The sequence below is a fragment of the Apostichopus japonicus genome, chromosome 16 (genome assembly GCF_037975245.1).
Source record: "Apostichopus japonicus isolate 1M-3 chromosome 16, ASM3797524v1, whole genome shotgun sequence".
In the NCBI taxonomy this organism is placed as follows: Eukaryota; Metazoa; Echinodermata; class Holothuroidea; order Aspidochirotida; family Stichopodidae; genus Apostichopus; species Apostichopus japonicus.
Genome location: NC_092576.1, coordinates 40,314,520 through 40,331,230, shown reverse-complemented (window position 1 = coordinate 40,331,230; position 16,711 = coordinate 40,314,520). Strand labels below are relative to the sequence as shown.

Sequence of the window (16,711 nt, the reverse complement as noted above, 5' to 3'; positions counted from 1 at the left end):
TGGTTTTCTTCAGTAACCTGTGTATGATTCATTCGTCTACCATGATTAACCCTCCTAAAGAGTGTAAATTAGAAACAAAAATACAGAATTAAGTGATTTCAGATTTTACTATGGTGGAAATCAATGGAGAAAAATCATATTAAAGGGCTAAAATATAATATTAATAACAATCGTATTTTAACCGTTTGCTCCTTAAGATATACCGACTTTGATTAAACAATATAATGAGTCGACATACTCTATAAGTGAAACATCGTAAACTTACTGATATTTATCCATTTAAGAAGTATGCTTAGGTGGACTGCCACCATGGGCATTTTACAAAGATGATGTCGATATATATAATTTTATTTTTAAAGTTGTAGATTTTACTTAAATATTGAGAGCCTAATATAATTGAAAGGAATAAGCGGTTACCCACTCCTATTCACAAATGTTCATATAAGATAAGTAACATTTGCGTGATGGATTAATAAATGTACTAGTACAGGAACTCGGGAAACCTAACTGTTAAATGAACAAACAATGGAAAAAAAAAAACAAAGAAATGTATGGCAAGAACTCGCAACAAACCAGTATCCTTTGATTTAAAAGCTGGTTCAATTCTAGTTTTAGCCATAAATTTGCCTTTTCGCATTAGTTACAATATCCTTTGAGTTACAAGCTGGTTCGATTCCAGTTTTAGCCGCAAATTTGCCTTTTACCATTATTTACAATTTCTTAGTCAGTTTCCGATGTTTATTTACTTGTATAGTTATACTTAAGAAGCCGAATTTCTATTGAACTCCCTTCATATCCGTTTTCTGAATTATATCACGTGCAACTGGGGCACCATCCCTGGTTACATGCATGGTGAGCAAGATACTGTAGCTTCTGACTGGCGCCCCAGCAACGAAATAGGGAACTAAGTAGTGGTTAACTCGTGTGCTAGAGCATTGGCCGTATAACCAAAAGTCGAAATCCATTCCAACCATAATATTTTGTTATTATTAATTGCTTAAGTGGACCAAATTACTAAATTAAGTTTACTTTAGCCGAGTGATTAGATCGTTGGACTATTTTGTTTGCTATATCACTTTAACCTACATATTATATGGTTAGATTTATATACTATTTTAATTCAACCCACTTATTATGTGTGCACATGTGTTTACGGGCTCACTGCCCGTGCCTTGGGTGGTTAGAAGATCACAGTAAATTGTATCGCTAAATGTAAAATAAGACTAAAAATTTCACGATAATCACGGTGTTCCTTTTTTTTATTTAATTGAAACAAACCTGTCATATTTCCCTGGTTGTCAAAGCAGTGTATTCGCTGTCTATTATTTTGCTGTCTCCATCTCATTGATGATTTCGCTCCTCAGTAGCTAGGATCACAGTTCTCTCAAAACACATTTAATACCAGTATTACACAATGTGACTCGAAATTTACTATTTTCCTGTTTCCTTTACTAGTGAGTTGAACTAACTGATGTCTTTCCGCAAACTAACCAATGAAGTTACTTACGAGCCAATGACCAGAATCTAGATCCAACAGATATTGTTCATCCCACTGATTGTAATCGGGAATCCAGTACACTGAAAGAAACGTAGTCGACATGTCTATGTAATTGGTATGTAAAAGAAATAGATAAAACAATACTAGTGTATAACTGACGAGAAGACGTTAGCCAATACAAGACAGAAATGTGCAGATTATACTGGAACCAAGTGTAAAAACCTTACATGTAAGGATGACGTCACAACCAAGGGACTAACATGGTCAAAGGCAAGATACATAGAAAGCCTTAGTCGTTCGGATTAGTAACAATTATCGTTCCGTACACTTTAGTCTCCGAAACTGAACCAATATATTTCAAGTAATAAAACGGTAATGCAAAAAAATTCTAATTGACTGTTAACCGCGATCGTGAATTTACGAAACAAGAGGAGAAACATGCAGAGGCTCAGCTAAGCTTCTATTTGAGAAATTTGTTTGGGCCTTTGGCAATATTTACGATCAATTTATTCATTCCTTTGTACGCAAAGTATAATACATAGGCGGGATAACGGTGTCATTTAATTTCCTCCTATTTCAGTTTCCCTTGCCTTATGCTCATTATTCTCCTTCAGACATAGTTTTTTACAATATTGTTTTATGGATGGCCTACTCTTACTCCTTCAGCAATATATTTAGAGAGTAGATAACATTACTACATCGGGGCTAGCCTGCATAACTGGGAGAAAAATTAGCTATATCGACATACCAGCTGTAGCTTCAAGCCTAGTAGACACGAATGTGTGAATGTGGGCTGATTGTGTGCATAAAACATGCTAGTAAGCCTCGAAAGTGTAAAATCTACCGGAAAAACATCACTGTACAAAAACTATTTCGAATTAAGCTTGTCAAAACATTGCGGATTTTCTTTAGGAGGGTATGTCACAGTTGTCACGTACAGATTTTATGAGTCGAAAACCGATTGGTTATATTTGCATTACGAGTTCAACCTGGTTAGCCCTCGCGTGGATTATACCCGGCAAAAATGGTGATTTTCCAGGTATCACGTGATCTACGAAATAGCCAGAGCTGTCTTACTTATCTTAGCTAATGAAGCATCTGCAGCAGGAATAAACTTTCAATAAGGAGGCTGCACCATCCCCTTTTTTCGTATTTTTGTCTCCGACTCTCTTTTCAGTGGCGTACCTAGAATAGATGGCAGCCGTGACGGATGCTTCCTTTTCACAAGGGGGTAGAGTCTTAAGGGGAGGAGGTGTTCCCTCTTGGTTTTTCATATGTAAGGTAGTTTAGACGCCCATGGTGCTCATTTAGGTAATGCTTTTAACTGGTAATATGTTTAGAAATTCTCATTCTTTTGTGAATATTTCTTAATTCTTGTTATTGTTTGTTCAACATTTTCAACTTTAGCAGACAATTTAGTTGCATAAACGACCACAATGAGTTACAAAAGTAGAAAAAATCAGTGACTCAATCAAAATGTTAACAATTACAATCCGTTTTCAAAACAGTTATGTTACATTTTGTGTTGTTATAATTATATATAACACAGAACTACTTCAATAAGCGATAATAACAAATGTTATTGGGTAATTCACGTTAATCCTCTACTATCTGTATATTAATCATGGTCACGCATTTATTCAAGTTAATCTATGAACAGTAGAGTAAAATATCACTTGATGATTTCACTTCAAGTACTTACAATCTCCAATATAAACCACTTGATGAATAGGAATAGAAACATGCACCTTTAACATCTCGAGATTTCAATGCGGATAAAGTTGGTCCCATAGATATAGGTGAGGGCAGCTGACAATCAGCTAGACTGTAATCAAAAGTCAAGAAAGAATTACTAAATACAATAAGCTTAGAAGAACGTTTCTAATGTTATACTTGACAACTGCAAAATATAAATTAAATTCCAAACAGAAATATTCCAGTCTACGTATTATTAAAAAGATTAACTAAACATGATCTCTCAATTTTTTTATTCAATTATCATAAACATTACGGATATCTTAACAGTTTGAATCAGGTATGTAAATGTTGAGGGAAGTATCATGACATCAGATCCTTGCCATAGCGCCATTACTAAGAAAACTTGATCAATTTAAATAAATTGTAAAGTTTGCACTGCCTCAGTAAAAAAAAGTAAGTTTTTTTTTTTTTCCAGCATAAACGAAATATGTAGATATGTTAATGAATGTGTGTTGTGTTTCCCCTTAGTATCACTCTATCCTATAATTCTACAGTTTTAAATATCAATGCAAATACCAGATTGATTGTAAAGTCAAATTACATTACATACGCAGGATTTGTTGTGTCAATTTTCCTAAGCAGGTTTTAATTTAAATACTGAGGTTATAAATAATGTTTTCATCATGTTTCTCATTGTTTTAATCGTTAGAATATGCTATTTACAGTTTTCAATTAACAGAATGAATTTTCATTCTACTCTCGAAGACCAATCAGAATGTCCTGCCCTGTAATGTAATATTGTGTTATAGAACTTTATAACCGTCATCTAGAGGTTAAATGCATATGACACAAAGTATCTACAATGATCTATTAAAACACATGGCCCCGGTGTGTCTAAAACGTAATAGAATAAATGTGTACGGAAAAGCAACACACAATACATATACGTGTATACGGGTCTCTGTGGAAGCATGCAGTCGCCATACAATATAATGACTTTGCTAAAATGTTAAACTCATAAACATATCACGTCTCAAACGAGCGGACATAAATCTTTACACTTACCGAAATAAATTTAATGATTTCTTTGCAGCTCATATAAAAAGAAAGTTCTTTTAGTTATCTAGTTTGTAAATATTATATCGCATCGCAAATATATATATTTGTGTAATTGCAGTAGGTTTTTTGCGATTTTGTTTGTATTTTTAATAGTGCTTGTATTTCTTCGATATGGCGATATTTATAATATGACGAAGTACCGCCGCATGCTTCTCAAAATCCCTTCATATAACTGTGACAATGTTATGAGATGAAAAGAACTTATCCGTCATTTTTCTTAAATGATTTTCGCCGCTAAAACGGTTAGTAGATAATATATAGATAACTTGTTCTTTTGTCGCTCTATCTGTCTCTTAATTGAATCATACTACTGTTATATCAGGGAATTCCATTAGAATTCCCTGGTTATATCCACTGGCTACAACATTGTTGCAAACTGAGATACAGTTATGTTACTTGTCAAAGTGACCTTTAGTCCGACAGTCTGACGTACAATATCCATGGTAACAAACAGGTGTACGCTAGGTGCCAGGTTTTAATCATGCGACGCATAACAATGTGATTGACGAGTCACGTATTAATATACAGAGGAGCTGATGGAATGTTAAGCAAGTAATTGGATCGTAAGATACTATCATTCAAGTTTCACATTCCCTAGTATGTGTGCGTATGCGTTGATAATAGTTCTACACAGGGAGTGTAGATACGTAGTATTGTAGTGCGCGTGGCGTGCTTGCAGTGTTATGAAGAACTTTTCGGTTGCTCATGGTCTTATTTTTGGGGGACAACATACCAGGGAGTATAGTCATATTGTAGGTACCTACAAAGTGAGGGCGCTTGTGAGCGTCGTGACAGGCACATCATGACTTCTGTGCATGAAATAGGGATGGATTTACAGAACAGAGTACAGTGTGATAGTGAGTATGAGGGGTGTACTAGACAGGGGTAGACGATAGGTATGAGCAGGGTTGCAGGGACCCTACGTGAAGCAGTGTTGGGATCAGACACATGAGTAAAAAAATGGGAGAATACGAAACAATGAAGTTACAATATTATGTCATGAATTTGGGATGGAGGCGCGTTAATTGTTAGTATGTTTTCACATTCTTTCCGTGTTAAAAAAAATATCCCAAATATTTTCAATAACAGTCTGAAAATAAAAAGCAACTGATTTCACTTCGTTTTCACGACTTTTATTTTTATTGTGTCAGATCAATTTTAATTGATCATTTAGTTTAATCAAATACATTGGGTGTCTCAATCGTCAATATCTCTCATCGATCAGGTGTCTTCCTTGAAGCGTCGATGATCAACTCTTATTGTCGAAAGTTAAACAAACCTAATTCCACTATTTATTTTACTTTATACTGATATTTTATCCTATTGTGTATTGTCAATACTCGTTTATTTTTAACTGTAATGAAATATTATGTTTTAGTTTAGCTCATCGCATTGAATATTAACTTATAATTATTGTTTTGTTTTCGATTTTTTTCGAAACGTAATATACTGTTTTTAGGTCGTAATACTGAGGTTTATTTTTGTTTCGTTATTAATTAACTATAAAATTCCAAATAGCCACCCTTCAATTGTAACTGTTTTGAGCATTCCTGTTTTATTTTATAAGATACTTTCTTTGTTTTATTTCATTAATATTATAAATATAATTGTTTATTATACTTACCGCAGTTTCTTGAATCTTTGACAGTGTTGTACATAGTTGAATATTCCATTAACTTCACGTAAAGTCATTTTCTCCTTGGCTCTGTCTGTATGTTCATCCTCTTCAGTGATTTTAGGATTGGTAGAGAGAGACCAGAGAGGATTCTAATGTTCCCACTTTCATAAGTATTACGAAAGGATAATTTTAGTCTCACCCTGTGTATGGGAATCTATAATGAATAAAACATATTATTAATATCGTCATGTTTATTTACATGATTGATTTATGGAGGTAATAAGTTAATATTACAGTAATATTTATATGTAATTTGCATGTTTTCATACTTTTGATATAGAGTTGATTATTTTCTAACTAGTGGTTTACTTTTTTTCCAAAAGCTAAGTTTGTTGGTAAATTTTCTTTTCATTTCGTATTACTTCAGGTTAATTTATATATTTAAACAGTTTAAAGAGAAAACACGAGGTTTAGGTTTATTACAGAGTACAGATGAATTTAATTTAGTTTTGGTAGTGGCACTGTTGTTCTGTATTGTGTTGTTTATTTATTCAAAGTAAATAAACAGTGTCAATTGTAGTTGTATTGGTCAATTCACTAAGGAGATTGGAGGGTGTGAGAGGGTGAGCGAGGTATGGACCGTTTGTTGTGATAGAGTAAAATAGGTGTGTTGAGGTAAAGAGGTGCGTCTTTAGGGTAAGGGGTACGTGTAGTGGCGTCGGAGTGTAGGTATATAGTTTGTACTCGTGAGGGTAATGTGGTGCCTGAAAAAGTATTTATCGGGAACAAGTTAAAGTTTGCACTGTGATCTATAATATATATTCATGTGATTAGGAGGACCTATAGGGTTGTGATTGTGATGATGATATGTTCACGATAATGGAAACGTAATAACGACTCACTGAAAGGCAAAAACTGTCTTGTCTTAATTCTTTTCTTTAAAGAAATATCTCAATTTATTAACCTTTTCCGCTTTGTAGGTTCATAGTCTTTAATGCTGATATTTGTATAATTTAATACTGTAAGCAATTATTATATGCTAATTATGTGTTAGTTATGTAATCCTTTTAATGTGCATATTCAACGATGCATAGTAAGTTAATACTTCGTATCAAGCTCATGAAATTAGGAATTACCTGTCTGTCATTATTTCGTGTCGCATATCAGTTATTTCTGCTACGTGTTTCAATTAATCTATCACTCAAAGTAAGTTTAGGTTCAAAAAAGGGTTCTCTCAATGAAAGAAAATGTGATAGCAACAGAAGAGTTTTTATTGTTTATCATCACAATATGCTCACTTTATTAATATGACTAATGTTGTGTGTGTATGGTACTGTTTTCTCTTGAGTTTATAAATATGAAAGTTTTCTTGTACAAGTTTAACTTGTATTGATTGATTTATTCAATATAACCGTTTAAGGAGTACTTACGTCACGTTGGCATGCTTCCACCAATAGTTCTATGACTGAACTCTGTACTGACTTATTGCTTCTTTGATCGATGGCCAAAGCATCTGAACTCATCTCTGTAATAGTCTGGATGTCATCAGGCCATTAAAAGGGATAGTTATTAATTAATTATATAATAATAAGATGTATTTTTGTTAATGTTGTAAATCAATATATTGGTTACTTCAACAGATTTTGAAGCAAAGCTTAAGGTAAGGCTGGTCAAAGTTGAGTGCTTCCAATTATCATGTACATTTTCTGCACAATGAAAATAATAATCTGACACCATGTTTAATCCGTGAATAATTAATACTTGAAATGTTTATGAAGTTGCTTCCAGGAAAATCAGAGTTAGCGACATTACTATGATCATTAATGAATTGGAATATTAAACAAGGAACTCACTTATTCAGAAAGGAAAACAGCCATTTATCAATTGCATATTGAGGAAAGCCCTGAATTCAGAGTATGATGACAGCTAAGCAAGCGTCATAATTAAATCACATTAAACAATGATTCAAAACAGTAATTAAAGGACATACGCTGTATTTCGATGCACATGTACTATGAGGACATCATTATAATTCTCTATAATTATGTGATTAATGTAATGAAGTAACAATGGGTGTACTTAACAAAAACTAAACCACCTTGACTCAATTATATCTAGAGTGATGAGCAAAATAGTGATAATTAGACGTGTGGAATAGTTTAATTTTTCCTGTAAGAATCACATTTTCTGCCTCCGGAATATTCCATATCGGTAGACAGTGTGCATGGTAACCATAAATAATGCTGGCTTAAATAATTACACTTTAATAATTGGTCAAATATTCTACTTTCTTACTAAACGTGTTAATTTCTTCTTGAATATGATACCAATTTTAAATCATGTATTCTGAATAAAAATAGCACCAACATGCCTGTAGACATGTTACCAGGATATGTTTTCACCGACTACAATTGTTGTGAAACATTCAACTTTGCCAAACAGAATATATTTCCAATAGTGAGATGAGATGGTTCTTACTTTCAGACTCGTTGGAACCGTCAAATACATTTTCATCACTTGGTATTTTGGGCAAATCAGGCCTGAAAGAGAATGAAAAAACTTATATAAATGAAATTAGTCTGAATCATTCCGGCAGCTAAAATTTTAGGAAATTGTTGCGTCACAAACAATGATTATAATTGTTATGTACAAAAAATCCTGATCATCTTACAGTTTGTTAGATTTTTCTACATACATAAAAAGAAAATTATTGCAACTGATACAAAATGTCTCTAATATTGTATCAGAGGTGTCCCTTTTTGCATCGACTTGTTTACCATTTACCTTAAGTCGTCCACTTGTAGAAAAGAAATGTCAACGCAAAGAAATACAGGATTTTCAAGTTTTGCAATGAATGTCACTGGTCCCCCGTCCCTGATCCATAAAACCCTTATTCAATCCCTCTTCTCCTCTGCTGCGCTGTGAACCAAGAAATTCGATAATACTCGCGAATGTCAAATTTCGAATTCCCATTGCAAAAGGTAATCGGTTTCATGTAGGCTTTCTTGTAGAATAGTATTTGTCTGTTGTTAAAACAAAAGCATTTTCTCTCTTAAAAAGTACACATTTGATCTGTCTTTGAAATTGTAAATAACGTGTCGAATACTATGATCCAATAAGTCGAATACTACAAACACTGTCCAAAACCGGACTCCGAAAGATGTTTCTCTTTGTTCCTAATGAGATTATACGTGGAAGGGTATTTCGGGTAAAGCATATTATTTCGGGTATTTAGCTTTCATTAACGTTTCATAATGCAATTTGTTTTATTTTCACTGGTTTTCCAGATTGGCTAAGGAACGTTTTTAAGCTAAAATGTCGAAAATCCTAAGCCTTACCGTACTGGGTGGTAAACATTATTGTTTCTTGCATTTGGTTCGGATTACAATTACATTCATTTCAAACAAGTCTTAATTTATTAGAAATTATGTATTATATACTGAAGACAGTTTCGATGCATGTATTGTAAACGTAATGTGTTTATTGTCTACTATAAATAGTTTTATCAGATCTAATCAAAGGACGCAACGCGCTTTCGTATTCAAATTGACAACAATAGGAAAGTAGTTTCTGTTTTATATTTAGTGTTGTCAAATGTAGCCAACGAACTATTGGCGGTTTAATCTAATGTAAGTGATAGTTACATTACTTCATCAAACACGGCATGACTATAATTAATTAGTTCAAAATAAACTTTACATACATATATATATATATATATATATATATATATATATATATATATATATATATATATATATATATATATATATATATATATATATAGATATATATAGATATATATAGATATATATAGTTGAAATTTGACTTATATTTTTAATAAATCAGTGTTTGGTAAATCGAACATTAAATCTCATTGTACTTTTGTTTCTTTTAATGTAATGCTGATCTCTGAGAACGGTCATAATACTATAAAACGTTTTCCTTACAATTTTAATTTGTTTAAGATATGGGAGAGGGGGGGGGGGGGTTCACCAAACCTGTTTTAAAGCATGCCAAGGTACCTCAGTCACTTTATCTAATGAACATCTGCAAAATGATCTTCCCAAAAGTGAATGTAGACGATTTTCGTCCGTCCCAACTGACTGTTATCTGTCATATCATGGAATAATGCGATACACTAATACCATCAGTAGGTATTCAGTTTAGGAATTTATCATCAATCAGAATTTGCAGAACAGAATGTAAACGTTGCACTGAAACAGTCACGATTACTTGAGAGACTAAATTCATTATTTAAGAATATTAGCAGATGTTATGTTCATATCCTATGATCATTGCCATGTTGATCCAGAAGGTTTATATGTTAGGGGTATTCAATTGTAAATATATTTTACATGATATACATATTATTATTGGTGGCATAGTATAACCATTCTTGTTTGAAAATTAAGCTTTGAGTATTTAACTTCACAGCAGGTTAGACCCGAGAGTGCGACATCTAAATCAATCAATCAGGATTGAACAAAATAAGAACATATTATACGAAGAAGAACTGCTGCGGTTTCAAGTTTGGTCTCGAACGTTCTTCAAGGTAATGGCAAGGAAAACGTAACTATAGCATAACGACAATTAATAAACAGCCATGTGACTGCCGCTATGCCTTATTTGTGGTTGTTAACTATTTATTTATCTACACAGCTTACAACAAATACAGGCAATCACTGTTATTGAATATGAATGTAAGTCATTGCCATGGTAACGGAAAAGTAATTTCTTCACATCCCGCTCAAGTATCATTACGTGTCATTATGGAACGAAGGAAATATCAACAAAGCGCAGCTACACTAACTTGACACTTTCATTGACACTAATCGGGAAACAAATTAAAAGGTGGATATTATACAGCTGAGATACTTAGTGCATTAATTTGAAGGAAACCTGCAAAGTGAGTTTTTGTGTAGCTTTACACAATATAACAATAGGAGAATAAAGTAAAATAATACCGAGTCACACTTGCAATAACATATTTGTATATATATATATATATATATATATATATATATATATATATATATATATATATATATATATATATATATATATATATATATATATATATATATATATATATATATATATATATATATATATATATATATATATATATATATATATATATATATATACACACATCGAAGATTTTAATAGCAGACCATTGACCAGTCACTGCCGATTTCTACACTGGCTGCTTTATCGAATTGAAAAGCTGAATGCGACGTATGATTACGTGGTACTATTGTTTCTTGTTATTGGATTTTGGACCACATTTCAATGGACTCATTCGTTCTGTATCTTACTATATGATTTAATGAGAAGGGTCGCGGTCAAGTGGTTGAGGCAGTGGACCTGTGATCTAAGGATTGCAGGTTCGAGTCCTGGACATATCATTGCGCTGTGTCCCTGGGAAAGGCACTTTATCTCCATTGCCTCTCTCCACCAAGGTGTATAAATGGTGACCTGTGAGATAAAACTGTCAGCTGGGCGATGTTTAGCTGATGCCAGGTGGAGGGATTGTCTCTATGTTTGACAGGTTATCGATGACCGGGGTAATCTTGTTATTGTAAAGCGCATAGAAATTCATTTGCATATATTTGCGCTATATGAATGAATATATTATTATTATTATTATTACTATTATTATTATTATTATTATTATTATTATTATTATTATTATTATTATTATTATTATTATTATTATTATTATTATTATTATTATTATTATTATTATTATTATTATTATTATTATTATTATTATTATTATTATTATTATTATTATTATTATTATTATTATTATTATTATTATTATTATTATTATTATTATTATTATTATTATTATTATTATTATTATTATTATTATTATTATTATTATTATTATTATTATTATTATTATTATTATTATTATTATTATTATTATTATTATTATTATTATTATTTTATTATTATTATTATTATTATTATTATTATTATTTTTATTATTATTATTATTATTATTATTATTATTATTATTATTAGTAGTAGTAGTAGTAGTAGTATTAGTATTATTATTATTATTATTATTATTATTATTAGTAGTATTATTATTAGTAGTATTATTATTAGTATTATTAATGAATGTGTGAAGACTTGCCAATTGTCGCTTAATAAAGATTTTCACACAATTTACAGAAGGTGTTCAAAACTTGATGTTTGAGTACAGCTGATAGTGTATGCAGGGAACAATCAGACTTCTGCACAACAAGAGCAGTCGTTCACCCTCATAAGGAGCACGATTGATCGGGAGGCCATAAACTTGTCAATAGTGTATTACATTTAACTTGGAATCCAACAGTGATTGTATCAGGTACTAATATCGTTGATCAATCTGTGCTTGCGTTGTTTACCAAACTGACGTCGAAACGAACGTTTCCGAGAATGAAATGATACCGAGAAGTAACTTTACTCCAGAGCTGATACAAACTGGATATATAATCATTTTTTTCTTCTTATTTATAACATATTGTACTTAGATTAGAAAGTGTGCCAATGACTTACTGCTCTACATCAAATGGAACGAGAAATATTCATAATTGAGACTTGAATTTTGAGTGCTTAATCTGTAAAGTATTCTCTTGAAAGGAAGGAACGAAAGAGTCCATTCAAAATAATATCAGTATATGTTTGTTTATTTATTTAACAGTTTAAAAAAAGTTGGAGCAGATGCTTTGAATGAGTAAGAACAATTTCATTTGCCTTGCCTGTGAATGAATCTTTCATTTATTTTTTAAACTGAAAGTGAAATCATCTTGTCATTACAAGTTAAGCGTTTTTTTTTTCTGTTGAAGAAAAAAGAAAGACATATGAAACACATTTAAGGGACCGCCCGGAATCTTCCTCGACTTCCTCTTTGTTTCAAAACACTTTAAGCAAGACGTCATTGAATAACTCGAGAATAAAGTTAGTTAAACTTTGTACATTTATAGCATATAGACAAGGTCTATGAATCCAACCCCAGTCAAATTTTGTTTTGATAGGTGTGAGCTATTCCTTTGCTAATTGTACTGTAAATAGCAATTTTTTTTACGAGCGATTTATAGGGCAAAGAGATTGATAAACCTATTGGACCATAATGAAGCTTGCTACATAAGCATCAAATGGGACTATTGAACTGTCCCCAAAGTACGGTAAGTGTACAGTATACATTTGCCGGAGCAAATCCGCTTAGTAAGAACAACTCCTACCTTAAACCTTTCAAATTGATGTTATTATTCAGAAATGCTCAGTGAGTACCCGCAAGGTACCCATTAATGAAAGCAGCGCCATTGAAGTAAGGTTTACTTAGAAGGATACTTTCAGTAATTAACTGTGAAAAACATGTGATAACTGAACCAATACGAATACATTGCGAGAAAATAAACAGAAATCTAACAACCGACCAGCCAATCTTTGTGATGGTGCACAGTACAATGGATCCAACCTATTTAAACTATTTAGCTTTGCCGATACCACCAGTCTTAAAGAACTTCTTAATTATAGTATGCATGTTAGGATTTATTTTTGGATCTTTTGGTAACGTTCTCGTTGTGCTTGCGATCACCCAGAACAGAAAATTGCGGATTGTTGCAAATAGCTATTTAGTAAGTTTGGCCATTTCTAATTTTGGAACTTGCTGCCTTGTGTTACCTCTACTGGCTGTGGCGTTTGCTTCATTAGAGACTGTGATTTCAAATTCATTTTTGTGTCGAATATTTTACCAAACGAGTTCAACATTTACTCCTGTTTCGATTCAACATCTCATATTGATTGCTATTAACAGGTACGTACTTGTGACAAAGAGCCGCACCGTTTATCATAAACTGTTTAACAAACGAATTATAACATTGCAGATTGCATTTGTATGGATTTTTAATATACTTTTAAATTTGACAGTCTCCGTTACTTCGTACGGAACAGAACGTTTCTTCGGTAAAGAGCTTTGCTTTTACGAAGAGAATAACTTCATCGCAATCTTGTACACAGTTTACACATTAATTATTACATTTTGTAGTTGTTTTGTAATTATTCCATTGTTTTATGTCCTGACTTTCCGAACTGTTCGCAAAAGTCATCAAAGAGTGAGACCAAATAACCCTGAAACAAGCAACGTGTCAGTAATTCTTGTATCAACAAACCCATTATCATCATCAGCTGGACAAAATAATCAAACGACTGGTCATCAAAGACAATCATGTAGACAATTTTCCTCCTATGAAATCAAACTAACAAAAGTCAACTTCTTTATATTTATAAGAAATGTTTTGTTTTTGTCTCCTTTGTTTTTCTTTCTTCTCATTAGAGGTACAGAATTAAAGCATGGGGAATTAGTTTTGATATTTATCACCGTCGCAATGAATTCAGTCACAAACCCCTTGGTTTACTGTGGGTTTAATAAAAACTTCAGAAGAGTGTTCAAGCACATGTTGAGACTATAATATACAAACAAGCATAACATTGCATATCGTCATAATCTCATGTTAACTATTAACATAAATATTGTAAATGTGAACTATGTCGCAGGAATTGACATAATGAATAAATTTTAAGTAAGAACCATTTGAAGCCATTTACTGGTGTATATCATTAACGCTGATATAACACGACCGGAATCAGGCAAATAACATACTGTTGTGTTTTCATCAACGTGTTCCAATGTGCTGCTGAATTGTCGATGATATCTGGGTTTTTGTTTCATTCTTGGTTGCTTTGGTGTTTATATCACATGAAAGCAATATATATTTCATACAGAGCATTATCATACAATTGTAATAATAAATACGACGGTTAATATCACACCTACTATGTGTCTGCAGGAAATCATCGATGTCATATTCAAAGAACGCGCTGAGAATTTGACAGACTACAATGGTGAATGTCTTATTATTTAGAATAAATGTAGCTACATTACCTGCACTAATACTTTCTTGTTATTATTTGGTTGGTTTTATGAGCCTCGGGATAGAACAATGAGTTTGATTAAGTCTATCCACTCAAGTGAAATTTTTATAACTGATTGAAAAATATATTTAACTACATCGAGTTTACCTTCTGGCTCTGGATCACCTTATAATGTACCCAGAAGCGTAGCTATATAGACCGGGGATCCAAGTGATAATGGTGCCAGAAATCTTAGTTAAAAGATCACAATTTGTCGGATTGCATCATGTTTTAACATAATAGTTGAATGGATGCTTACAATTTCATGTTGTATTTCTCTAGTTTTCAAACCACTACATTCACTGACATATGTTAGGTCACAGTGGATCCTTATTGTACTCATACTTATATATTGCACCTGACACATTTTCAATTTATATAAGATAAACAAAGTATAATTGCTGCCTTTTCTTTCGATAATATTACTGCACTAAACGGCATTGCTAAAGCTTTAGTTTATTCTTTTATTCACAAAGAGAGTGCCAGGCAATGAATGTTGTCTTATTCTTTTCAGAAATAGTTTTAAAGTTTTCTGAATTTACATCATCAACTTTGATAAAAAAAACCCATAATACAATCAGATTATGGTGATGATTTCCAATGACATAATAGGATGCAATTTTCAACTTTGATACATTACTATCGCGTGTTTTTCAGGGTCCTTATACGCTTTCAAATGACAACCGTTGACGTATGGTAATTATCATCAAATCACAAATTTCTTGTTGTGTTGGAAGTATGTTATGGTAAGGATTGGTTTTTGACATTATTGTTTCGTCTACTTAATTGATCTTCTTCTGAAGGAAAAATGATTATGACGATTAGGACCTCTTTTCAAAAAGACCAGGATTATTTGAGTGTTTGTTAAAAGTCATTCATATAAAGTGACCTTAGACGAAAGTGATCCGTTTTAATTGATAACCTTCTAAAATTAATCTCGTCAACAATTTCCTTTTTAAAAGTAAGGGAAGACAATAGGTAAAAGAAAGAGTATCGTGTACAGCCTCCATATTTTCTGTATAGAAACGTACAATTTCATACGGTACATTTATAATGTGTTGTACATGACACCAGTCGTTTATACTCCGTGTTTTGTTATTTCTATTTTGTTTATTCGTGCCACCTGGTATGTTAAACATTTGAATAAATATGCATGTGATTCAATAAGTTTAGATGTAACATAGTAGGATGCACGTTTCAACTTTCATACGTGACAACCGCGTGCTTTCCATGGCTTTGTATGGTTTTAAAGGACAACCGTTGACGTATGTTCATTATCTGTACATCTCTGCGAGTTCATCAAATCACAATTTTATACATACAAGGTTAACGTGGTAAAGATTATGTTTTCTTTTATATAAGTTTTTGCTGATTAGATCAGAAGGAACAATGGTTATGACGATAAGAAATTCTTGTCAAAGTAACCAGGGATATAAGAGTTTTCATTGAAATCATTAATATAAAGAGATCTTACATAAAGGTGATATGTTTTAAAAACTATTACTTTCTAAAACCAATCTCGTCAATATTTTCTTTTTATGACAGTAAGAAAAGGAAAAAGGGTAAAAGAAAGTGTATTGTATACTGCTCCTTTCGTTCTGTATATAAACGTATTAGTCATACCATACATTTAGTTATTATAGAAACGTATAAAGTCGAACAATACATTTAGTTACTATAGAAATGTATTAAGTCGTACCATACATTAAGTTATTATAGACACGTATTAAGTTATACTATACATTTAGTTATTATAGAAACGTATTAAGTCATACCATACATTTAGTTATTATAATGTGTTGTAC

At 32.1% G+C, this 16,711-nt stretch overlaps 1 protein-coding gene and 1 long non-coding RNA gene across 2 annotated transcripts; one reads left to right on the top strand and one right to left on the bottom strand.

The window, feature by feature from the left end:
* Positions 1–1,508: 1,508 nt before the first annotated feature.
* On the bottom strand, positions 1,509–7,484 carry LOC139982947 (uncharacterized). Its single transcript, XR_011798444.1, has 4 exons — positions 7,364–7,484; positions 5,940–6,147; positions 3,247–3,323; positions 1,509–1,578 (listed from the first exon to the last, which is right to left on the bottom strand). It is a non-coding gene; the product is annotated as an uncharacterized lncRNA (long non-coding RNA).
* Positions 7,485–13,426: 5,942 nt separating this feature from the next.
* Positions 13,427–14,404, top strand: LOC139982539 (5-hydroxytryptamine receptor 2C-like). The gene has a single exon (XM_071995432.1). The coding sequence runs from the start codon at positions 13,475–13,477 to the stop codon at positions 14,402–14,404; it is 930 nt and encodes a 309-aa protein (XP_071851533.1). The 5' UTR covers positions 13,427–13,474.
* The last annotated feature ends 2,307 nt before the right edge of the window (positions 14,405–16,711 follow it).